The 23,302-nt window shown below is 37.5% G+C and overlaps 2 protein-coding genes across 2 annotated transcripts; one reads left to right on the plus strand and one right to left on the minus strand.

Moving 5' to 3' along the window:
• Window positions 1-4,420: 4,420 nt before the first annotated feature.
• On the plus strand, window positions 4,421-14,400 carry LOC145778048 (nuclear receptor subfamily 2 group C member 2-like). The gene is made up of 16 exons (XM_082589449.1): window positions 4,421-4,485; window positions 6,582-6,663; window positions 7,008-7,094; window positions 7,513-7,615; window positions 7,967-8,154; window positions 8,262-8,451; window positions 8,803-8,982; window positions 9,386-9,509; window positions 9,694-9,730; window positions 9,939-10,072; window positions 10,296-10,386; window positions 10,476-10,633; window positions 11,089-11,228; window positions 11,302-11,439; window positions 11,754-11,859; window positions 13,638-14,400. Exons 1-16 carry the CDS (start codon window positions 4,421-4,423, stop codon window positions 13,996-13,998), a joined length of 2,184 nt encoding a protein of 727 aa, XP_082445575.1. The 3' UTR covers window positions 13,999-14,400.
• Window positions 14,394-21,933, minus strand: LOC145778049 (bystin-like). Its single transcript, XM_082589450.1, has 10 exons — window positions 21,723-21,933; window positions 20,910-21,056; window positions 19,708-19,909; window positions 18,796-18,938; window positions 18,040-18,120; window positions 17,568-17,693; window positions 16,584-16,729; window positions 15,023-15,134; window positions 14,652-14,740; window positions 14,394-14,569 (listed from the first exon to the last, which is right to left on the minus strand). The coding sequence occupies exons 1-10, from the start codon at window positions 21,864-21,866 to the stop codon at window positions 14,422-14,424; spliced, it is 1,338 nt and encodes a 445-aa protein (XP_082445576.1). The 5' UTR covers window positions 21,867-21,933; the 3' UTR covers window positions 14,394-14,421.
• Between the last annotated feature and the right edge of the window lie 1,369 nt (window positions 21,934-23,302).

The raw sequence follows: 23,302 nt of genomic DNA on the forward strand, positions 1-23,302 counted from the left end.
GACAGCCATATGGAAAACTCGCTTTGCATTGCTAAATCGTCCATTTCACCGCATACTATGGTCTAACTTGTTAGAGAAAAACAGTGCCAAACTTCACGTCATGGAAATGTCGACGTGTAGCAAAAACTTTGTTGACTTTACTATATCTTGGTTTGTCTATTGTTCTTAACTGTAAAATAAAAATAATAGACATTTCTAAGATTAGAATTTTGGTGTGAGAGTTTTAATAGGAAATTATAAGAGAGTCATTTTTATGATTACAAATTAGCAGTAAATACTCAGGTGGCCCGTGCGATCATTCGTAAACTGCATGTGGCCCTTTGGCCAAAAAGGTTGGACACCCCTGATCTATAATATGTCACAAACATGTACGTGATCAATGAATACACCAAAATAAAATTGCTTTTGGTGCTACACTTGTTCAAAATAGGGAGGCGTAATGAATGTCATAATTGCCAAAGAGAGACATGTCATAAAAAAGGATAAGAACCACTATTATAAAGTCTATTGGAGAAGCTTTTAAGTGATCTAGGTCAGTGCTCTTAAACTCGAGACTCCGGCTCCTGTGACACACCTTAGATTGCAGCACTCCATCTGGTCCCGGAAAAATATGAACATCAGTGCTGAGATACTTTTCAAACTTGCAATTTTTGGCATAAATTTAATTGTAGTATTTTAATTATATATACAGTATTTGTGAAAAACACAGCTAAAACCTACAGCATGAAATTGTACTTGAATGCTCCTAGACTTGAGACATTTCACAATTAGATTTTACTGTGTTTTTCAGGTCAAACAGGTGTTTTGTTTTTTCGTCCGTTGTTTGAGCAATTGAGCATGCTATTGTTACCTTATAAAGAAAGTCATGTTTCACGATTTTTCAGGTCATGAAAAACGTGTCCTGCTATAAACATTATTGGTTTGCAAGTTATGTGAAAGTACAGCAGGTTTAATTTGGAACTGTGCACCCTTTCATAAATAAAAGATTATTTTTGAAATTTTGTTTTAAATTAAAGTGGCAATTGTTGTATTCCTGCGGCTGCTGTATACTAGTCAATGTAGTTACTCAATGTAGTTAGTCAATCTAGTTAGATATGTTTTACTACAGACGCACTGACGCATATGGTTTGTGATGAGATTTAATTTTTCATCGATTCGCACTTAGGATTTGATGTTCATTTCAACTGCTTATGCTGCCTTGATTGTGAGTTTCACGAGTGGTATTCTGTTTCAATTCTGATTTCAAACTTTTCAAATACAATCTCTATTTCTGTGTAGTTATGAAGTTGTCTTGATGCCAACAGCTGTAGATTGCGATGACCTGAAATTGCCCTTTGTCGCGTGCGCGCTTGCCGAGATTTTATTTAGTGAACTCTTTTTTCTCTGTGAACCATTTGAACTTTTGCTCACCTTTGCTGAAACATACGGAAAATTAGTGCATTTTTATTCACGTGAATTTTCTTGAAAGTGAAATTTAGTAACAGGAGTTCATATTGCATACAGTTTAAAGCAAGAAAAACACAGCTTGCTCTGGTTTTCTAACCGTATCGTCAACAGTCTGGTAGTTCTGTCACTTGCGTTGCGTACCTCCTAACAATAGCATTTTTGAGTAAAAACATTTTTAGAAGAAAATGTTTCTATTCCAACTTACAGAACATATAAGAACAACAGGTTAAGAGCTAGTGATGTGTAAAAAAATACAAGCACTTTAAAAGCTCTTTGCGTTGCTTTAATGGTGGACACAATCATGGCTTATGCTATAAAACTGCTCTTGCCAGTCGAAAGAGCGGAATATTTTTCACAAACGGAAGTTGTTCTTTTTGGGATATGAAGTGTTTCTGCGGCTTGAAGACCAATGTAACCATATATACAGTTGCCTACTTAGTAAGTAGGTCTTCGCTTGCCAATGTTTTGAAAAAATTGCTGTTTTTACCTTTTTTCAAATTTTGCCTATCCTACTCTTTCAGTTTTTGTAATGCCATCGATTTTGAAACCTTATTGTATATTTACTTTTTATGAACGCAATGAATTGATTTTTGACGTAAAAACACCAAGTGCTTACTGATTTTTGCTTGTTTTTCAGAAGCAGATAAGTACTGGTGACCTCAGAACCTGCTATTTCCGTGTATCTGTTGGCAAGGACCGCTTTCAGCTGAATCAGGTACATTTTACGACGTTATTAGATCAATTGAGTTTTCGTTTTTGATTTCTCATAAATAACATATGTTCTCGAAATTGTAAGTGTATTGACAATTCATTTCTCTTAAACTGGGCATTAGTTTTGGGATTTTGACTGATACACAGCCGTGGTTTGATACAGTAAGTCACACAAAGGGTACGGAGCATGGTGTGGAGTCAACAAGGTCTAAATGAGGAAAGAACATGCTGCACTTTCGATTAACTATTTCATGAACTTAAGGAACAGGTCATTTTAAAACGATTTCCTACTGTTTAGTTTTTTCCTGGTTACCTGCAGAAAACGAGTTGTTCACACAACGATCAAAAATCGTGTATGACCTATTTTCTCGTATTGAATGATTGCTTGATCTTTCAAATCAGGGCAAAGGTTAATCAATTGTGGAATGTGTAAGAGTGCTTTTTGCTGTATAACCGCGCCCTTCTTTGTGTCATTGTGACGTGTTCTAATGCAATGTGCCTTTGGAAAGCCGCAAACATTTTTGATTGGACTTACTGCCACTCACATTGAAGTGTAATCTCGTTCTTTGGCATAACATGTCAAGAATCAACTTTGCTACGTTATTTCCTCATAAGTATGCTGAGCGGCACATCTCTTCGCACAACAAGTGGTTATGGAATTTACAGGTCGAGTTCATAACAGAGTGCATTTGAGATAAAGCTCAGTCGGTTGCTTTTCCGTCATCGGACCACATCGTGGAATCAAGTAACGATTACTTGCTCACCTGAACTAAAGATTAATGTGCTAGGTCGCGATCGGCATAACTCACCTTTGCGCATAGGTCAAGAGTTTAACCTCCATGTAAAGCCGACCCTCTGCGCGCAGTGTGTGTGCGTGCGCGTCGCCTCATTATTTCCAGAAAAAAACGCCTGTCTCGTCGTATGCTTTTCCAGATACATTTAGTACTCAACACCTTGCGACCTCAGGCAAACGACGAGTTGTTAGTTTGGTTTTAGTAAGATTGAACATTGAGATTAACTTGTGATTGGATAGCGAAGATTCTAAGTTAATATTTTTGTTTGAAAATTGTAAATTCATCAAACCGAAATTTAAGTTAACATATCGTAGTAGTCTTAGTCGCAATGTGAGTGATTTTATAAGGTGGAGGTTTGGCACAGTTTTGTTGAAGCTTATTGATCATTTGATATGCTTAAATAATGCAGACGTTGCATAGGAAAACGTGGTTATGGATACGATATCATAGACACCTTTTTACAAAAACCAGCTTTACAGCCAGCTTTATGTTTTGTGGCATGGCTTTCACTGAAGCAATATTACCCTAATAGCCTAATAAGTAATTAAAGAGATTTTGTGGGAAACAATGACAGGCAAAACTATTACGTTTTTTTTCTATGTTTGGTCGTTGTTGAATATATCTTACATTTATTTCGCATTGAGACTTTCTTCGTAAATCTTTTATGTCAGAATATTCACATGAAACATCGACTGATCAAGTGATACACTTTAGGCGTTTCTAATTAACCATTATTTCCATAGTCGAACTATTTCTCCACTGACCTTTTTCTTTTGCCTAAGGTGAAAGGCAAGATTACAGTGCGGTTAACATGACAGCGCGAGGCATAAAGGTCAACCTTTCAAAGGTCGTACACACAGAACCGTATGCTCTTGAACCGACATATTGATTTTGTTTCTGATTGCCTTCGTTTGAGTTTACATAAATCTTCAACCTGTTCGGTTGCAAACAAAAAATTACATTCAAATATGAAATGAAAGTACCTATGCTGTTTGTATATCACCACTGTTGGTTTTATAAAGACTTAAGTAGTGATGCGCTATTTCCGAAAGCAAATATAATTATAGTATTTCGTGCCTTTTCTGTACTGCCACATGTGTCCTTGAACTTTTTTATTGCACTATGCGAAAGTGTGTGGATTACATACGAAATTGCAAATGCGTAGTTCAAGAATTTATAAATAGAAACTGTAGGTGAATACATGCAAGAGTTGTCAAACGGAGGGACAACATAGAAAGATCTACTGCTTGTTATACAATAGTTTATTAATGCTTCTTTGAACTGGATTGAATGCTGGAGGTTTTTTTAAATGTGTGGTATTCTTTGTTGTTTTTTCACTAAGATTTTTGGTGGGTTTACTTAATACTTATGTTGTTACAGTCTGTTTAAGAAAATGAAGGGCATCTGTTTGTTAATCGCATATTTGCTTTGAAGATTTAAATTTTTGCAACAATAAGTTATTGGTTATTATGCCAGGAGTTCATTTCAAACCGAAACACAACTGGACAACTCAAAGCTTTTTGTTGAAATCAAGGTACAGTCCTGTTTAAAAATGTGATTGTAACAGCGCTCAAGCGAAAGAAATCTTCCCGCTGACAGTGTGCCATTCACTCAACTACATACAGTATTTCAAAACCAACCTTTAACCCCCTCTCCAATCCATCTTGCAAAATTGATTTATTTTGCATTGAATCAACGTCTGCAGACATTGAATCAATGTTGAACCTATGTAAACGTTGAATTAATCAAGAGTAACCAATTTTGCTGGCTGAGTAGCATTTGACGTTGTGTCTCACCACGGCGGTGAATCTTTATTGGATTCTTTTACTTTCGTTTGTAGCACTAGTTGCATTGCAACGTTCTGGTGAAAGTAAAAGTAAAAGCAACAACAAACAGGTTGATTTATTGCTTTACTGACGTTTCACGCATCATAACAATGCGCATCCTCAGAGCGAATAACGTACAAAATAAAACTTATAAAGATTCCTTGATTCTTGCAGTATAAATGAAGCAATAAATCAACATGTTTGTTGTTGCTTTTACTTTCACTTTCATCAGATCAGATGAAGGTTGCAACTAGTGCTAGAAACGATAATTGTCCTGATGAACACCCAAGCTATTCAGTATTTACTCTGTAACGAGTGCGAAAAGAAATGCTCTTTCTCAACTAAGCAGGGTTTTGATTGTTGAACAAGCTCAACGTTGGGCGAAGGGTGAAATCTTTTGTCCTGAAAAAAATTTGTGACCCAGTGGCCAGTTTTTTCAACCGGTTTGTATGTGAAAGCCTTCTACACGAATTATATTTGTCTGCCTCGAGTTGCTGAAAGTCTGAATAGATCGTAGTAGTCAGTTAAAAAATTTGTCGGAAGAAGTCATGAGAATACAAAAGTTAAACACAATAGAATAGACAGGCCACTGAACAACATTAACACTGCTCCTACACGTTCGATAAAGCAAACAAATCTTTGGCGTGTCAAGCAACAATCGACATTCAACGCTTTATCAACGTCTTTTTATGCTTCAGAAACTATCATATGTTTCAAATTACTTTTCTTTTTGTTGTTGAACCAAGGTCATGCACTTTTGCGTATTGACGGAGAAGTTCCTCTAACCTCATATATTATTTATGGTTCACTGACTTAAACATTCGCTATTTCAAGCAGTCACTGAAGGAAATGAACTTTTACTGACATCTCGAACTCGTTATATCATTCAAACAAAGTCTCCTTTGGCACTTAGCCATGACGAAAATCTAAATATATTGACATTGTGTGGTGATGTGGTGATTGTGGACATTAAGATACATTTTCTGCGCCAGCGACCCAAAACTGTGGTTGTTTTGGCGATTATGTTTTTACGTAGGAGTTGTGCACACTTATTGGTAAATCATCTGTAGTTTTTGTATTACAATGTCTTACTTATTACGTTGTGGTGTTTTCATTCTCATTGTTGTGGAGTCAACTTGTCTGTTTGCTGTGAAACGAAAAGTCATTGTTTTCTCTCTGGTCAATGTTTGTTGAATCAAGTCACTCTCGGGTGAAACGAGTTTTATTACGAGGAATAATCATGCAGTCAATATCGCTCAACTTTGATATGGATCTTTTCAAGTGTTGTTTCTTTGCTTGCTTCTTATTCATCAACATGACGTACCCACGGTGATGCTACCATGTCCTACCCATCTGCCGTGAACTTAAGTGACCGATAAATCAAATGTATTTTTGAAAGTTTGCACGGGTCCAGGTGCAATACTAAAAGTCGGCATTGTTATCTTTGTTTAAAGGTGTAACTTCTAACCAATTTGATAGCATGTTAATACTAGTAGATGAAGTATAATTTTAAAACGGAAATTTGATTCCGATTATTTTTCCAAAAGCTGTAGCATGGCGTAGCGGGCAAGACGCTCGCTTATCATACGAACCTGGTTTGACTCCCGGCTTAAGCTGATTGTTGAAAAACACCCCTCACTTCTATCCAGAGTGTAAGTCTGGCCGTAGTTGCTAAAGGAAAGGCGATCGGCCACTTTACATTTGTTAGTGCCAAGGCTTAGCGTATTGAGAAATTTTTCAAGGCCCGTGCTTGGTACGGGTTTCAAGTGTGGGACCGCCTTTACCTTTTTATTTTCCTATTTAGAATGTCTGATATGCTCTCACCGGGCCTTGGAAGGGTTGGAGAACCGGAAAGCGCTCGGTCAAGCAATCGCATCGACAGAGAGGTATGTTTGAATGCACGTAATTGTTTATATTTTCCCAAGTCGAAGGACTATTTCGTAGCAATAGCAGATACATACATTGGATTGTACTACTGCAATTCCATAATGTATTTTGTTCTTGTGTTAAACCTATTAAAGCAAATTAATGTAAATTTTTCTACGCTATTTTCAACAATGATACTAATAAAAATAAATAGCCTGTCTTGGGTTACGACAGCTTTCCTTTTCTTTAATATTGTTTTTAAATAGAAAGATATGAAAAGAAGATAACTTTGACCTATCAGCGACGGATTGGTAATATTTCTGCAAATATTAATTGTTGTAAACAGTTAAAAATATTTTAACAGAAATATACGAACGGAGAAGAGTTGTGTGACCCAATGGGAACTCAAGATCTCGACAAGAAGCATATCAATGAAAACAATTTTGCACCAGTGAGTAGTTTGTATTTTTAACGATTGTCTCTGCAATGGTAGACGTAGATTAACTAACAGGTCGAGTTGATTCCAAAATACTTGAAAACTTTGGTATCCGCAGCTTTCCTTTCTAATGCTTAAAATCAAGTAAGGTGGCTCCAGGTGCTAAACACATGGTTTCAAAAGAAGGCCATTTCCGAACTGTGACGTATGTTACGCTGGAAGCAGCTGTATGGCCAAAAGACAACGAAGCGCATATTGGCGCCACCCTTTGCCTAACTAGATAAAAACCTATGAACGAAAATGTGCGTTGTTTATGAGTTCCTTCATCAACGCAAGTTAATCTTTGTGCTCCGCTCAACATTCAACACGGTGTCACAGAACCCAATGCGTTAGGTAACCAACATATTTTTACAAATGTTATTCAAATTTACAGGAGGACATTGATTGTGGTAACAAGATGTACTTGATCCAACATGATTCGGACGAAAGTTGCTCCGAAGGAACAGGTCTAGAAGGAGTTATCACATCCGACAGATGTAAGTGCTTGACGGAGACGATTTTACCCTGAAGCAGCGACTTATCCCAGAGTTGCTTGCAGCTCACAATTAGGAATTTGATTCCTGTTTTTAAAACCAACCAATAACTGTCGTTTTAGCATTTGCTTTCACACCGCGGATCTGCAACAGAGTTGCACATTTTTTAGCCATTAATCAGCTTGATAAAAATTTTGCTCATGTGTCTGTGCCGGTATTTTTTATTTTGAAAGGTCAATGCATGATTTAAATGAAATTGTAGCGTGATCTGAAAAACGGTCATAAATTAATGTATTGTGCATAACATTATCGATCGACATTAGTGTCTTAATTTTTTACATTTCTATTGTCCAGCCTCCTCGATGGCCGCCTCACAAAGCATGCACAATCCGGGTCTGGACAGCCCAAGTACTTCGTCTGGTTCGGATGTTGGCCACAACATGGCAGCCGGGCAGCTGGTAACGAGTCACACTCAAGTTCTGACTTTAGATCAACTCACTCCAGAGCGGTTAATCGACCTACAATACAAAGGTCTTCTTCAGGTGAGTGAAACCTGCAATTTGCAAGGGCGAATAACAACAGTTAAAGACAGAGACAGATGTAGTAAACTAGGCCTCATTGTTATGTCGATTTTATTTGGGTTTCTCAGATTGCTCCTGCCCCCAGTCCCTCCTCGTCTTCGTTTATTGTTAGCGCCCGTGGGAGCAGCATTATTCCAGTGGCAAGCCAAACGCATCACATCGCCATGGACAACTACAGCACACGCGTGGTAAAGGGAGCTAACGGCCTTCTGGATCCAGGCCACGACACTTGTGTCGTGTGCGGAGACCGAGCTTCTGGTAAGTAAGCCTGCGCGTTGTATGCAAATATTTCCTTTTTCGAGCACCTTTATTTTCTAATACAATTTTGGTAGAGAGGTGATTTTTTTTAACCATAGACAGATAAAACCAAGCAACCACACGGCGTTTAACATCATACATTAGAGTGAACATAAAACTATAAACTACGAACGTTTTCGGCCATACTCAAGTTAGCCCTTCTCAAGTAACGAAAATAACTGATTTTACAATAACATTTACATTGAAAATAACTGATCTACACAATGAAATGAAAAACGAAATGCACAAGAATGAAATTTTATTTTTTTTCTAAGCTGGCACCTTTCACTGACATGTTTGAGTTGTCTTCAGGGCGCCACTATGGTGCTAAGAGCTGCGAAGGATGTAAAGGATTTTTCAAACGCAGTATTCGGAAGAAGTTGATCTATGCATGCAGAGGTAGCAGGGACTGCTCGGTGAATAAAGCCCATAGAAATCGCTGCCAGTATTGTCGACTTCAAAAGTGCATCCAAATGGGAATGAAATCTGACTGTAAGTGTTCCGTTCTCAAACATTGTGGTTTGACGTCACCATTTCGTCTTACGTTGATTTTAGGTTTCTAAACGGTATTGTTGCGACAAACTTTGGTGTCTGCGTTGGTGATGAATTGAACTTAAACAAAGTCATTGCATGGTTTGTGGGCCGAGCAACTTTATTATATGAAATTACTGAAGAGTTCCTAATAACAAAATGGAACTGTTCGGTTTCTCTTGAAAACCATAACTATGCTTTGTTTGGGTTGGTAAAAGAAATTCATCTTTATCGTCATCAAAGCAAAAGAGAAAACGTCAAGTTTCATTTGAACCTTCCCAAATCAAGTCACAGTACCTCCACCTTCCGCAAGGTAGTCTTTTCTTTGTTTTAAAGCTGTTTTCACATTTTGTTTTCATTGCAGCTGTTCAGTGCGAAAGATCGCCCATGCATAAAAACGACGACAACCACAGATTAGTTGGAATCACGTCGGAATCTTTCCATCCCGTTCATACGCTTCGAAGAAACCAGCTCACTGCAGCGATGGGGTCAGTGACCATTACTAAATTTATGTTGTAAAAATTTTATCTTTAATTTTTTCTTGCTGGCAAAAGTTGCTCTTTTCACAGCGCTTCGATGTCTGGCGACTTTGATACGATTTATTGAAGGGAATTTTTGCGAGCTGAATAATGATCCACAGTTGGAAAAGTAGTTCATGACTTGTTTTTATAGGTCAGCTGCAACACCCGACAGCCACAAAAACAACCAGGTATTTTTTTGTTTTTCAAGCACTTTATTGTTTTCAAAACAAATCCAACTTCTTTCAAACTTGATAGATTATTACTTTTTTGCATTTAAAAGTTATTCTTTAGCTTGTAAAGTACTTCGATTTATGAAGAAAAAAAGGTTTGCATTGTAACTACGAATGTGAAAATCTTGGTTGGAAAAGACTTGAGCAACAGACGATTGGGTTTCAGGGAAACTTAAGCACGCTCGCGAACGTCGTGTCCACCATCGCCCATCTAAGCAAGGCAAAAACTGAAGAACCTTTGCAAAGAAACAACGTCAACGATATGAACGGTGACGTTGAAAAACCGGAAGATATTTTAAAGTGAGTTTCTTGCTTCAAAAATATAGTTTCTTCCTCGACGTTTCAACGATACAGAAGACAACAATCCGTCATTTTTGTATTAAATGGCGGATAAATGACAAAAATGACGCATTTTTGTCTGCGGAAATGATTCAGGTAGAAATATAACCTGTGGATAGGTTATGTATTCCTGACACTTCACAGAAAGGTATTCTATAAATTATTACTGAAACTTTCTCATCAGGGCAATCGATAGCTTGAACAAAGTGATGAAAGCATTCACAGCTGGAGTGAATGACACGTCGCAAGCCCAGACGCCAATATTAGACTTCGAGGTACGTCTTGATCAGGCTCATACCTTAATGAAATTGTGAAGAAATCAGGTGGCCCAATTACCAATGAAACTTGATGTTTGTTCATGTAGGGTCCTTTGATGACTGAAGCCAACTTTTCCTTTGACTTAACCATGCCATCTTTGCCTCCGGACGCTTTCAATGTTCATTATATTTGCGAGTCTGCGTCGAGACTACTGTTTTTATCCGCTCAATGGGCAAGGTCAATATTCGCTTTTCAGCTGCTCAGGTGAGCGTATATTATACACACCTTTCTCAAAACAGTGTAATTCAATGACCACTGCAGCCGCGGATGCCATTTTAGTTCTCAAGTGGTAGCATATACCTATATCGAATTACATACGCGATATACAAAATTCGAAGTTAATACCGGTGGGTGTACTGCAATAAGCCAGAAATGTTTCGGCAGATTCATTATGAAAACCTGGTTCGACTCCCGGCTTCAGCTGGTTGTTGAAAACACCGCTCACCTCTTCCGAGGGTGTAATAAATTGGGTTGGCATAATTGCTGCAGGAAAGGTGGCCTACAGAAAGGAACTGGCCACCTTACTCTCCTTAGTGCCGAAGGCTTAGTACAATGAGAACCTCATCTTCTCATACCCGACACTTGAATCAAGTATGTGTCCACCTTTACCTTGTTTTAGCTTGATGAAATATCACAAACCTCTTATTTACAACTTGCAGTTCCGATTGTCATACGACCCTGCTGCGAGAGTGTTGGCACGAGCTTTTTCTTCTTGGCCTCGCACAGTCGGCTCGGATCATGAATTTCGACCAAATAATGATTGCCATCATCACACATTTGAAGGCATCGTTGCATCAAGGTTCGTTGAAGATTTTGCACATGGATTGTTCTCATTCACTTCGCTTTACCTAACCAAGATTTGTTTTATGCAGGAAAGATGTCCGTTAGTCGAGTAGATGAAATATCCTGCCACATTGTCAAGTTACAAGATTTTGTAGTAAAAATACAAAAGCTAGACGTTGACCAACAAGAGTATGCTTATCTCAAAGCACTGTCCTTATTCAGCCCAGGTAGTCCCTTTATCATTTTTACGTGACGAGACTTTCGTTTGCCGAACTAGTTTTTTTGTGCAGCTGTTTTTTGTAATTTGATGACGTGGGTTCGAAGCTCACCGCTGCCACCATATTAACAAAAAGAAAACACAAATGATTTATTCTGAACGTGTCAACTGTACAAGGTGCAAGTAAAGAGTGACGAGTGCAGCACAAACAGAAAACACGACGCTGTCCGACGATGACGTCAGCACAGTTCGTGTATGATGCTGTAGATTCAGCAGTACCGGTAGTTCTTTCGATTCTAATGCGTAGTCTGCTGTTCTTCCTAGATCATGTTCACCAACCCCACCGCACTCAAATTCAAAGATTTCAATCACGAGCTGTATGTGAACTTCGTGAAAAGGTCACAAAGACTCACCCCGAGGATCACGACAGGTAGAAATCTTGATTGCAGTTATATTTTTAGCTAATTAACAAAAAAGTGTATTCTAGAATCAGCAACATCGCCAATCAGAAGGAAGTATATTTCCTGGTTTTTGTGACAGTTTACATTACACTCTTTTGAACGTTTCCTTTTTCTCTTATGACACTCGACGCTTTGATTACTTCCTACATAGTCTGTATGTAACCTTTCCAGCACTCTTCAGGATTGATGCTGTTATTCCTAGGGAATTTAGATTATGGAGATGCGAAACTACATCCACTTTTGGCATATCCGCCACACTAGAAGGGTTACGTTTTTCCTCATTTACAACATAATGTACTATTATGTGTTATAAGAGTAGTGAAGGTTAAGCGCCCGACTCAAAATCACGCGGCGCCGGTTCGGCTCTCGGGATGTGCGCTTGAGCAACGCATGTCAGTACTGCTCTTTATTCAGCGGCAACTGGTGGATGGAATAATAATTCCTCCACAACAAAATTTCAATCGGAAACTTCCCTCTGTAAATCACGGTAACCGGCCCTGCGTCAAAAGCCTCTACATTTCTACAAGTATGCAAAACTACCGGGAATAACCTATCAAAGGCTTTGTCAGTCCGAGGACAAAGATTCAAAACCAACCAACGAAGTAATTTAACATTTTTGTTGAAAGTAAGCTTGTAGCGAAGCGTAAAAAAAGTCTAATTGACCCTTCTAATGTGGCCTGAAAGCGGAGCTGCTCGTCAAATACCGTACACCCTTGTAGATTGGTGTTGCAATGGACAGGCCTTTGTGAGGCAGTCTGCCAATTACACATTACGTGATTCCATTTTATAACAGAAGACATGGTGCATTTGGTGCAAACCTTGTCATTTCCATGCACACTTATGGTGAACTCCCATTGAAGAACGTCTGTCCGCTTTGAGATTGGCATTGTGTGTATTTTTTGCTTCTGTGTTAGACGGTCTAGTCTGAGCTAAACTAGGTATAAAAAACCTGTGATTTCAGTGACGTTGTCACGGGGAAGTAATCACCGCCCCAATAATATTTTAAATTGATCATCGAAAAATGGGTTTATAATGCTATAACAACGTTTTGATGATATTGTGTTAAATGGCGTTTCATAAATGTTTGGCTGCATTCAGTAGCTATATTTTTAAACAAACTCTGTTTTAAATTTTAAAATGTTTACTTTGCAGTGTATGTGTTGTATAATGTATATATAATTATATACTAATGACCTGTTTTAGCCTGATGCTGTGAGTTCACTGTTGTAGTAGCGGTTTGCAGTAGCTTTCTGACCACTGTTCCCTAGTCAGTAGGCTAGTCATATGTTATGACGAATCGTGTTGAAGTCAGTGTTTTATGCAGTTCTTTCATTGGCTTTAAGAACTGTATAAACAACGGCACACTGACTTCAACACCATTCGCTATAGCATATGACTAGGGAGCAGTGTTCCGAAAACTAGTGCGAACCGCTACTACCACAGCAAACTCGCAGCATCAGGCTAATAAAACAGGTCGTTTGTATCTACATCGTGAAGATCATGCTGCTAAAAGCAAAACTCAATTTATTAAAATGTTTACCCCCCAACAGTAGCTTTTGGCCCCTAAAATATTCTTTCTAGCGACGTCACCGTGTGATTTATAAATCAAAAGTATAACCCAATCCAAATCTTTCAAAGATTGTTTTCTTAAAAAGTTTGGTGCTTTCCGAAAATGTGAGCTAGAATTTTATTTTTACATTGATGCCTGCTGGAAGGTAGAGAGCTAATCATGTAACTTCAATTACAGGATGAGCAACCTCCTGCTTATGCTTCCCACCTTGCGATCAATGAGCCCAGCCTCGACTGAGGAATTATTCTTTGCCGGACTCATCGGCAATGTGCAAATAGACTCAATCATTCCCTACATCCTCCGGATGGAAACATCTGAATTTGCTGCTGGAATAGGAGAATCGTTCTCCCCAACATCGGATCACGAGGAGATCATGTCGGACTCCAGCCATCCGTTCTCGTCGGAAACGGTGGATGCTGTCATCAATCAAGATTACCAGAACAGCAACATTCTCAACGAAGCGAGAAGTTTTAAATTCGCAACTCAAGCAAAAGACACACTCTTAACATCAGTCTCCTCTCTAGAGAGTTCCTCCTGATATCACAAGACAAGTAAACAAGTAACAAGCACTTGGGAGGAGTGCGATGGTTTAAGTTCGCGTTGAGTGATTGTGGTGTACATATCAATGAATTGTGATCCTCCTCTTGTAGTTCACTGTTGCACTTACGATCGTTGGCTGCCCAGTTGTACCGCGATTCTAAGTTACCGTATGTGGTCGATCATGGCTACCTGGAAACGCAGCCCTAATTTGTCACATTTTCCTGGCAGCAGTTTCCTCAGATTCACTACCTCCCCCTGGCTAGAAAAGGTAAAATTAGTGCGATTTGTATACAATTTCATCCTACTGCAAATGTACCAAGTCCACAATTGCTGTGACTCAGCAGTCAGCACGCTCTTGAGCTCATTCCAAAAAGCATTTCGAAAAAATATTTTCATGGTTTCAATTTAATTGAAAAGCGCATTATTGCAAAGGCACAGGCTCGTCCATCTCGATGTCTCTGCATTCCGCTGATTGCAGTTGCCTCCTGATTTCTGGCGTGATTGATTCATGTGATCGATGACGTAACAATTCCAAAAGAGCTTCCCTTTGTTCAGATGAAATATCGCTCCTGCAATACGAAAATTTTGTGCTGATTGTGGCCGCAAAATGGTCCACTCCATATTGGAAAATACAGTGAACATTGAACGTACCTGTAGATCTCGACAAAAGACAATAAAGATTGATGCCACAAAACTGGCAGTGGTCTGCGTTCTGTTCGGAAGCTTATGAAATGAAAGACCTAAAAAATAAGACTTATGATATAGAACTGCTATATAGTAGACTAATATGCCAAACACGAAGGCTTGATTTGTGCACCCAGTACTACTGTATATGTATTATGTATATTGTCTTTGAAAGCCATTTCGGTTTCTGGAATAAACCTTCCTATCGCTTAATTTCTGTGCATTGTTCATATTTGCTTTAAGAAAATCTGTAATCTGTCAATTACTCTCAAAATTTTGAAAAAACGTATAGTATTACCAGCGCGTCTACAGTCATCGCCGGTAAACGTCTAACTCACCAGAGCATCAATGACTCGGTAGGGAAGAGCATATTTCTTTGAAATTAAAATACGCAAAAATATGCTGTTTGCTCCACTGTAGTTCATCTCGGCAATCTTCAGCAAAGCGGCACTGAAAGTCAAAGCGCATAACGTCAGTGAATCTGAATGTCCATTGAAATGCTGACATTTCTTCAAACAGCACGTGCTGCTTTAAAGTCTTATTGCCATGAAGCCGGACGAATGAGAGCGTACGGGGGACACCTCTAATGAAATCCCAATATTTGCTGATGGCTGAGAAGCTTGCCTCAGATAAGCTAACTATTGTGGGAACCCCCACATACCATATATTTCTGAAAAGGGCATGAAAAGACACATCTGAATATGCAAGTCTCATGAAAAAAAAGTTTAATTTGATGCAATGAGCTTCCTTCAAACACAGACAATATTTCAATAACTATTTTTTGACATGCTAATACAAAATAGGCTACTGTTTCTCACTACCAGCACTATATAGCAACAAGAAATGTTATGAAATGCTAGATCTACCTTATATGCAAATACCTATGAGAGCTTTTTTCTCTAAAATGTCACTTTCCTAAAAAAAAAAAACAATTTTTTTGAAAGTTACTTGTGTGCGAAAATATTTATACACATTTTTTTCAATAAAATAGTGAAGAAATAAAATTTTAAAAAAGCTCTCATAGGTTGATGCAATACCATTGTACCAGCATGCATTCCAATTTTTAGCCAATTCGGACAAGAAATAAACAAATGAGTTAACATTTACTGCAAAAAAATGTCATTTTGAGTAAAACGCGTTTAAAGTTATGGTTTGCAAATACAAGGCAAATCGTGCATTTTCAGCTAGGCTATTGTTACTGTTACTACTGCTTTTGAAATGCTAGGATACAGGAAATTTGTAACTGCTAGAGCATGACCAAAACAACAGCTACAAATACCACAAATATATAAAACTAGAAAGGGCTTTTCTGTTGCTACTATTAGTATATTTTCAGCATATCATATCATCGTTCTGGCATATTTTAGACTTTTGGGTCGCGTGGTAGGTCCACTAGTTCTAAAATTTAACAGGAAATGAATTGAAATCCTGGAGAAACTTCCATATATTCAGAATTCTGATGAAATTCTCTATCTTTTCAGTCCAAAATATAATTTTCTTCAAAAATTTTTTTTTTCATTAGAGGTGTCCTCTTGCGTACGCCAAAGCGTAGCGTATGAACGTTCCTGAACGTGACCTTAACGTTCCTGTGTGCATACTTTGAATAACTATTTTGCCAGTGTTTACAGACCAAATTAGTTACGTCTCAGAAAAGCTGTATGCATATAACGTCAATTGGCATAATAAAAATATCCCTACACAGCACACAAGGGCAAGAAATAGTTGTTTCCGGTTATTCTCAAAGCTAAACTTTTAGCTCACACTCACCAGGCATACTGTATAAAGCGAGTAAAGTTCTGCACTAAGATATGGGCTATGGGAGATGAATGAAAGGAACCGCACATTTGCATATAATTGTCATAATAATGAATAGATTATATAAAAACTATACGTTCCAACCTTGAATGGAGAACTGGAATTGAAAACTTTGCCATAACACTTCCTATGATTGTGGCTTCGCGCAAAGTGCAAGTGCCTTCTTCACAAAGAGGAAGGAGAATTCCTTTAAAGAATGCGGCTGGTTTGAAAAGGGTTTTCTTCAAAGCCTGTAAAAAGATAAGAAATGCATTAATTATTGAGACAATGAAAGCATATGCCTCGCTAATAACTGTCCAAGCTGCATTGATTCGACTCACTCATAGCACTTAACAGCTCAGATAACAAATCAACCGTTTTTTATTCATTTTACGTCTGCAGACGTTGAATCAATGTAAAAAAACAGTTGATTTGCTGTTTGGGAATGTGTTTTTGCATTTAGCGGATATACAACGTAAAGTTACAGTTGAACTGGCACACATTTTCAATTTACAAACCTTGTCACAAAGAATATATTTTCAAACACCTTTATTTCCTTTTTATTTTGGACGAAATTGTTTCTCACAATTTACTCAACGCTTATCGGCTGCGAGGTACGAATGATCAGAGTAGTCTTGGTTATGCCAAAACAAAATCGGTGACGAAGCACAGGCAGGCATGACTCATCAGCGTGTATAACTTGCTAAGATACGCTGAAACGATGTGAACTGATGGGCAGTTTACAAAGAAATAAGAGAGCTACCTGTAAACAACCACGATTGATGAGTTTCCGGTGATAATCGTTACAAAAAAACGTTTCGCTTGACCGGGGCGAATCAACTTGTATTATTTTGTCTTTTTTTTCAAGCTTAGTGCCATGCATAACAGAACTACACCATCAGAGGGGTGTCTAGCGGGTGCATTGAATCATAGCCCGAAGACAACGGTTCCGTCGAGTGACTTAACTTAAGGAGGTCCAATTGTTTTTTCAGCTGTAAAAATGTTTTCTCGGGGGTCTTAGTGATAAGGATCATTAATATTAATTAGCGATGTTCAACGCAACACACACGTTCTGCCAGTGGATCTTACCATAAACAAATGGAAATTGAGCCGCTTATAATATTGAATGTCATCTCTGACGCGAGGAAGCAAGACAAGATAAAAGAATCTCTGAGCCATATGAGCATTCATGTTTGATGTGAATATTCTCGTCGCCTGAAAGAAAACAAATCCAAATTTGAAAGGTGAAAGCGAAAGGAGAAAACAGATCAACTATTGAAAAGTTATCACAGGTTTTGTAAACTATTTATATACGTTACAATGACGTGCTGTAGAAACATTGACTGAAGTGAACGGCATTACTTAAAGATTTTGTGCACCAGGTGAGTCACTACTCAGGCAGTAAATCTATAGTTTTTTTTACACTGATTCAACGTCTGCAGATGCAAAAAAACGGTTGATTTGCTGTCTGGATAGGACCAGATGCCACGGGTCAGTGACCACTGAGTCAATACAATCAGTCATCCAGTATTTTAGCACAAACAAATCAAGTTTAACTCGCCTGGTACATGGCTGCTGCGCTCCATGAGTCGGGTTCTGTAATGAACAAAATCTCCTCCCAATTTCTTAAATGAGGAATAACCTATAAAGTAATGTCAGCCAATAAACTTCAGACAGATCCTGATGAAAGCGTTTCTCACTGTTGGTTACAGTAATTTGAAGTATGAATGAAACTCTATAACAGTCTTTCATAAACACCATCTCTAAGCCAATATCAAAACATGGAAAACTTCACATAATGCAAAACGATTGCTTAGATTTTATGACACAATGGTTGAAATTTAAAAGCAAAATCTTTCGTGATACGCGGAATATAAAATGTTGTTAAACAGAGAGCGGAAATCAGTTCCTTTCTGTCTGGTTTCATAAAACTACTAGTAAGGCAGACTGCAATCTTTGATGACTGGGGAAAAGGATGCATCATCACACGATAAAAGTAAAAACGAGGAACTCATTCAAAAATTGCAGCAAGATATTGAAAATAAGTCTGCTTGTCGATAGAGAACCGATAAAAATAATAAAACCTATAAACTGGCTTTGCCAGACAAATTAACACAAATTAAAACAGTTCTTCTGTGTTTTCAAAAGTCTTCTTGTAAAAAAGATATCTCACTATTTTTCGGTTATGCATGAAACATGGTGGTTACGGGTAGGCCTATCTTGAAAAATTGAAATATTTTTGAAGTAAAGTCAACTTTCTTGCTGAAATAACGCAACGTGCAAGATTGAACGAAAAACACGGTGGTAAACCACTTACCTTAAAGGCCTTAGGTAACTTTCCCGATCGGTATCTTTGTAAAATCAATTTTACATCTTTGTAAACTTGTATAATACGTGGATCCACGTTGGGTACAACTTTTTCTGTGTCAGGCATCAAAGTCGTGACGTCACTTTGCTTTTCTATAACACATTGGAATAACGTCAAAAATTGACGTAAAGTACATTCACAGATACTGAGATCTATGGAGATGCGGCAGCTGAAGTTCTTGGGCCACATTATAAGGAAAGGCGAACTCGAAGATTTATCTTTAAGCGGTAAAAGACCCGGAAAACGGCCAAGACAAGCTCAAAGATTTACATTTCTAAATGATTTTAAACCATACAACAAACACCCTGTTAAACTTGGCAAAGCGCACGAGATCGATCCAACTGGAACATCATTGTTCATCGAGGGCTGAATCAGCCAAGATACTTGTAGAAAGAGAAACATTTGCAGAACAGCAAATCGGAATTCGGCGAAACAAATTACGTTCTACGGCAAAATGTAACAACAACCAGTAAAAATATCGCTTGATTTAGTCATCATTGGAATAGCTAAGATAAGACGGTAATTATAGAATATTTTGTCAATATGAATTAGCATTTCCCCACAACCGATGGCTAAGAATGGAAACATCATTATGAAATATGATTTAGTTAAATGCACTAGAGATGGCAATTGTCTCCTTAACGAAAAATGTAAATGAAACCACGAATAAAGCATACAATAATTATAACTATTTGATCCGTTAACCTCTAATTCCATTTCAAGGTATATATATATGCCTCGTTGGTCAAAATTACACTCAATAACAACACTTCAAATTTGTATTCAGTAAAAAAACATGGTTTTAATCACTTTGACTATGACCATGACAGTTTAAGAACATATTAATTAGTGAAAAGGTACCGGCTATTTTTTCTAATATAATGTCGGCTAGAGTGCGGCGGGAGGATGGGTTAGGGTTCATAAAAGCTTCCAGAGCTTTTTCATCATTCTTGTCAATTTCAATTTCTTCGTTAGTCCACTGCGATGAACCTTCCTCGGGAGCATCGTCTGTACCGAGGGTAGGCCATTCATCACCAGACGCCTCAGCGTCCGAATCCACGGTCTGAATGCAAAGAGCATCAGGTCAAAATCTCATGCTGTGGTAAACCGTAGCTTTCAAGGAAATTTCAACGTTATTGTGATTTACAAAAAAACAGTGTGCGTCTTTCCTTCATTCAAATACCCTTTATCGAGGTTTCACATTGTTCAGCTCAGGCCTTACCAACGCAACTCTACAGCGCTACGCTAATTCTTTCACCTGCTGAGTGATAATGAAAGCGAGAGTCGAGACTGATATTCACACGATACATTTATTAAGTAGGGGATCTCCTGACTACAAAGCAGTAGGCCAGCGATTCTCCATCAAGTATCAGTTCGGTATTTTTTATTAAACATGCATGGGGATTGGGGAATCAGCAGAGCCCTATTTATGGCATATGCAATTTCGCTCTACTACTGTAGAGCATCATTAGTGCCTAAAAAGCAAACATACAAAAGCATTACCTAAAATGCTTTTGTACTTTAGTACTAAATTTTGTACTAAAAACTTTTGACTAAAAGGTAATGGTTTCGTATAAATGTTACACGATATTGCATCCGAAAACCACAACGCGGTGCCATAATGTGGCAGAAAGTCTGGGTGTTGTGGTTTTTGAAATCACAAAAAGAAAATACGATTTGCTGTTTTTGTTTTAAAAATTTAGGACAAAATCAAAAGAAAAAGATGTGTACAAATTGAAGGACAGTGTTTGAGATTAACCCCTGGCCCTCTCAACTTTTTGTGACAATAAATGCACAAACGTTGCACAACTCGCACACCATGTTAGCTGATTCGATTCTTTAGATAAAATTTTTAAATCTCTTAGAAAAATCATTTTTGAACAAAAATGCTTGTACCATAAATGTAACTATTTTTCTAAACAAGAAGCAAATAGGCTACATTACAAAACTAGTTCTCTGTATCATGTCACTGATTTGTCACTTTGAAACAAACAACAGAATTGAAAGAACAAAAAGACGAACACAGTTGAAAATAGTCGAATGAGATATTTTGAGCTCATTACCTTTTCACCTCCTGATAAAGATGTTGACATCTTACTTTCCTTCTGATCAGAAGGAGTATCAAGAGAAGACTCCAGTTCATTCTGCTGTTGCTTTGCAGATTCTAAAATCTTCTTTGTTAGTTTGTTATCCACAATGTCACTGCCATCCTATAAAAATTTGTATCAAATTGAGCTACGGTATGCTCATATTGTTTCACAGAAGATTTAACATATCATATCTGTATCTGAATTGTAAAAACCCAAGAAATTCATAATTGATTCAATACTAGGCAGTAGGTACTGGTACACATACTGCACGAGTGTACGTAACACTAAATGTGCAATAAACTTTTTTGTAAAAAGTTTTCTTTTAAAATATATCCTATATTTAGTAATTTTCTAGAATGAGGAAAGAAACACTGTGATACAATAATTTAAAAACAAAAGTGGGAAAAGTTGTTTTCTAATTTAAAAACACTACGGGTGCACTACTGTGGTTGACTGGTTGTGTGTCAAGAGCAGGTGTACTAGTGTTTATTTGTTATGCACTTTTAATTGGGTCTGCTACTATTCGGTGAGTCCGATTCGGTGAGTCCGATTCATTGAGTTCCTAACCTCTAACCCTTAACCCTAACCCCTAACCCCAAACCCTAAAACGACAATGATAATTAGGCTACGGTACCCGATAATTTAAAAAAAAAAATTAAAAAAATCCCCCTTTAAGGGATCGGACTCACCGAATCGGACTCACCGAAACGGGCCATTCCGCTTTTAATTAGTGATTACATTGCAAAAATGTTGAGAAAAAAATTAGTTGAGAATTGAGATATTCACCTGCTTCAATTGAAATTTGGATAGTTTTGAAGAGTTAGTTTTGACTTCTTCAGCAGCAACAATGGAATCTGCTAATCCAGATTTATGTCGATTCAAATCTGGACCTCCTGATGCTCTTGATCGATTTTTTCGTATTTTTCCCATTGCAAAAATTTATTGCCTGATATTACACCAAAGCAATTAAACATATATATAACCTCTAAAGTCTGAAGCGGCTGAACAAGAAAAAAAGCGAATAACAATAACAGTAAATTCAGCCATAACGGAGTAACGGACTAGCGGTAAGTCTGCTTAAATACATTCAAGCTTTGCAATAGTTTATACAAAAAAAATAAATATGCCCAGGACTACACCTCTTAACAAACGTTGCAAAAACATAACCAGTCATATGTCAGTGAAAAGAACAGCCAAGCATAAACCAAAAAATCAAGAATTGTGTTTTGGGCAGGAAAACGGTTCATGGGTGACTTTCTTGGAAGATCATTCAAATCGGGCAACAAGCTCTCTTGTAAAATCAATTTTGTTAAAATTTGTGTGCACAGTATTACATCAACATGTCTAGTTTTTTGCAGCAAAATTTTTCCTTGTCAAACTCGCAAAAGGGATAATACAAAAAATATGCTTGTGCCTCCAGGTCTATTTTGAAACACATGATAAATGGTCCAAACAATATACTCTACCAAAAATAAAAATCATCTCCATAAAAATAGAATGAAACCTTTAAAAATGATGATGACCATAACAAAGCTCATGCTTGTTAGTGTCCTTTGTAGATGTGTAAAAAAAATAAGGCACAGTTGCCAGGAAACATACAGAATTGAACCTATTGAGTTATAGTTAGTAACTGGGTTTTTTTTTTCGCTGAGACATTACAGTCATTTGTCCGAAATGACTTGAAAAAATTCGGTCATTTTTTATTTATTTTGGTCATTTTTTCTGACATATTTCCTATCAAGTAGCTGATACAAACCAAAATTTGCACTTCCTGACTAGCTACAACATTAAGTTTCGCTGAGAAACGTTGTCGTGTTTTATCTGAGAAAAGTTGGAATAGACAAACGTTTCTTCAACGTTTATCAGCAAAACTTCAACCAAACTTTTTTTCGGACATTTTGACCAAATTGACTATTTTTTTTCGGACATTTTGCTAAAAAATCAGTCAATGACCGATAAATGACCGGAAAAAAAAACCCAGGTTAGTATAACCATGTAGTAAGTAGTGCATGTTACAGTGGTGGAACATTGTATTCTGATGCAATTTCTTGGAGATTGTATTCTTAAATTGTAATGTGATGCACAAAATCTGCAATTCTGCATAAACAATAGTAAAACAAAAAACTGCAGTTTAATTAAAACAACAATAGTACCGCCTCAACAAAACGTTTGCTGAAAACTTACAGAATCAATAAAATCCAAAAACCATATTAAAATTTCTAACCTAAAATTGCAAAAATTAGTATCAATTCACAAAATAGAACATTCACTAGCCTAGTAGATATCCTAACCTTCCCGCAATACGAGAGACAAGAGACATTAAATCATATAGATAGATATAGCATCACCAAGTGTTAAAACATTAG

Source organism: Aplidium turbinatum, chromosome 10 (genome assembly GCF_918807975.1).
Source record: "Aplidium turbinatum chromosome 10, kaAplTurb1.1, whole genome shotgun sequence".
In the NCBI taxonomy this organism is placed as follows: Eukaryota; Metazoa; Chordata; class Ascidiacea; order Aplousobranchia; family Polyclinidae; genus Aplidium; species Aplidium turbinatum.

What these genes read in the sequence shown, in the direction of transcription:
- LOC145778049 (XM_082589450.1), bottom strand. Translation starts at nt 21,866, where the DNA reads ATGGGAAAAATACGAAAAAATCGATCAAGAGCATCAGGAGGTCCAGAT. An exon ending in TATATTAGAAAAAATAGCCG is followed by an intron (nt 18,939 to 19,707) that starts GTACCTTTTCAC and finishes AATGTGTTATAG; the next exon opens with AAAAGCAAAGTGACGTCACG. An exon ending in ATTCCAGTTCTCCATTCAAG is followed by an intron (nt 15,135 to 16,583) that starts GTTGGAACGTAT and finishes TTTGACTTTCAG; the next exon opens with TGCCGCTTTGCTGAAGATTG.
- LOC145778048 (XM_082589449.1), top strand. Translation starts at nt 4,421, where the DNA reads ATGCCAGGAGTTCATTTCAAACCGAAACACAACTGGACAACTCAAAGC. An exon ending in AGTTATCACATCCGACAGAT is followed by an intron (nt 7,616 to 7,966) that starts GTAAGTGCTTGA and finishes TCTATTGTCCAG; the next exon opens with CCTCCTCGATGGCCGCCTCA. An exon ending in CAGCTCACTGCAGCGATGGG is followed by an intron (nt 9,510 to 9,693) that starts GTCAGTGACCAT and finishes TTGTTTTTATAG; the next exon opens with GTCAGCTGCAACACCCGACA.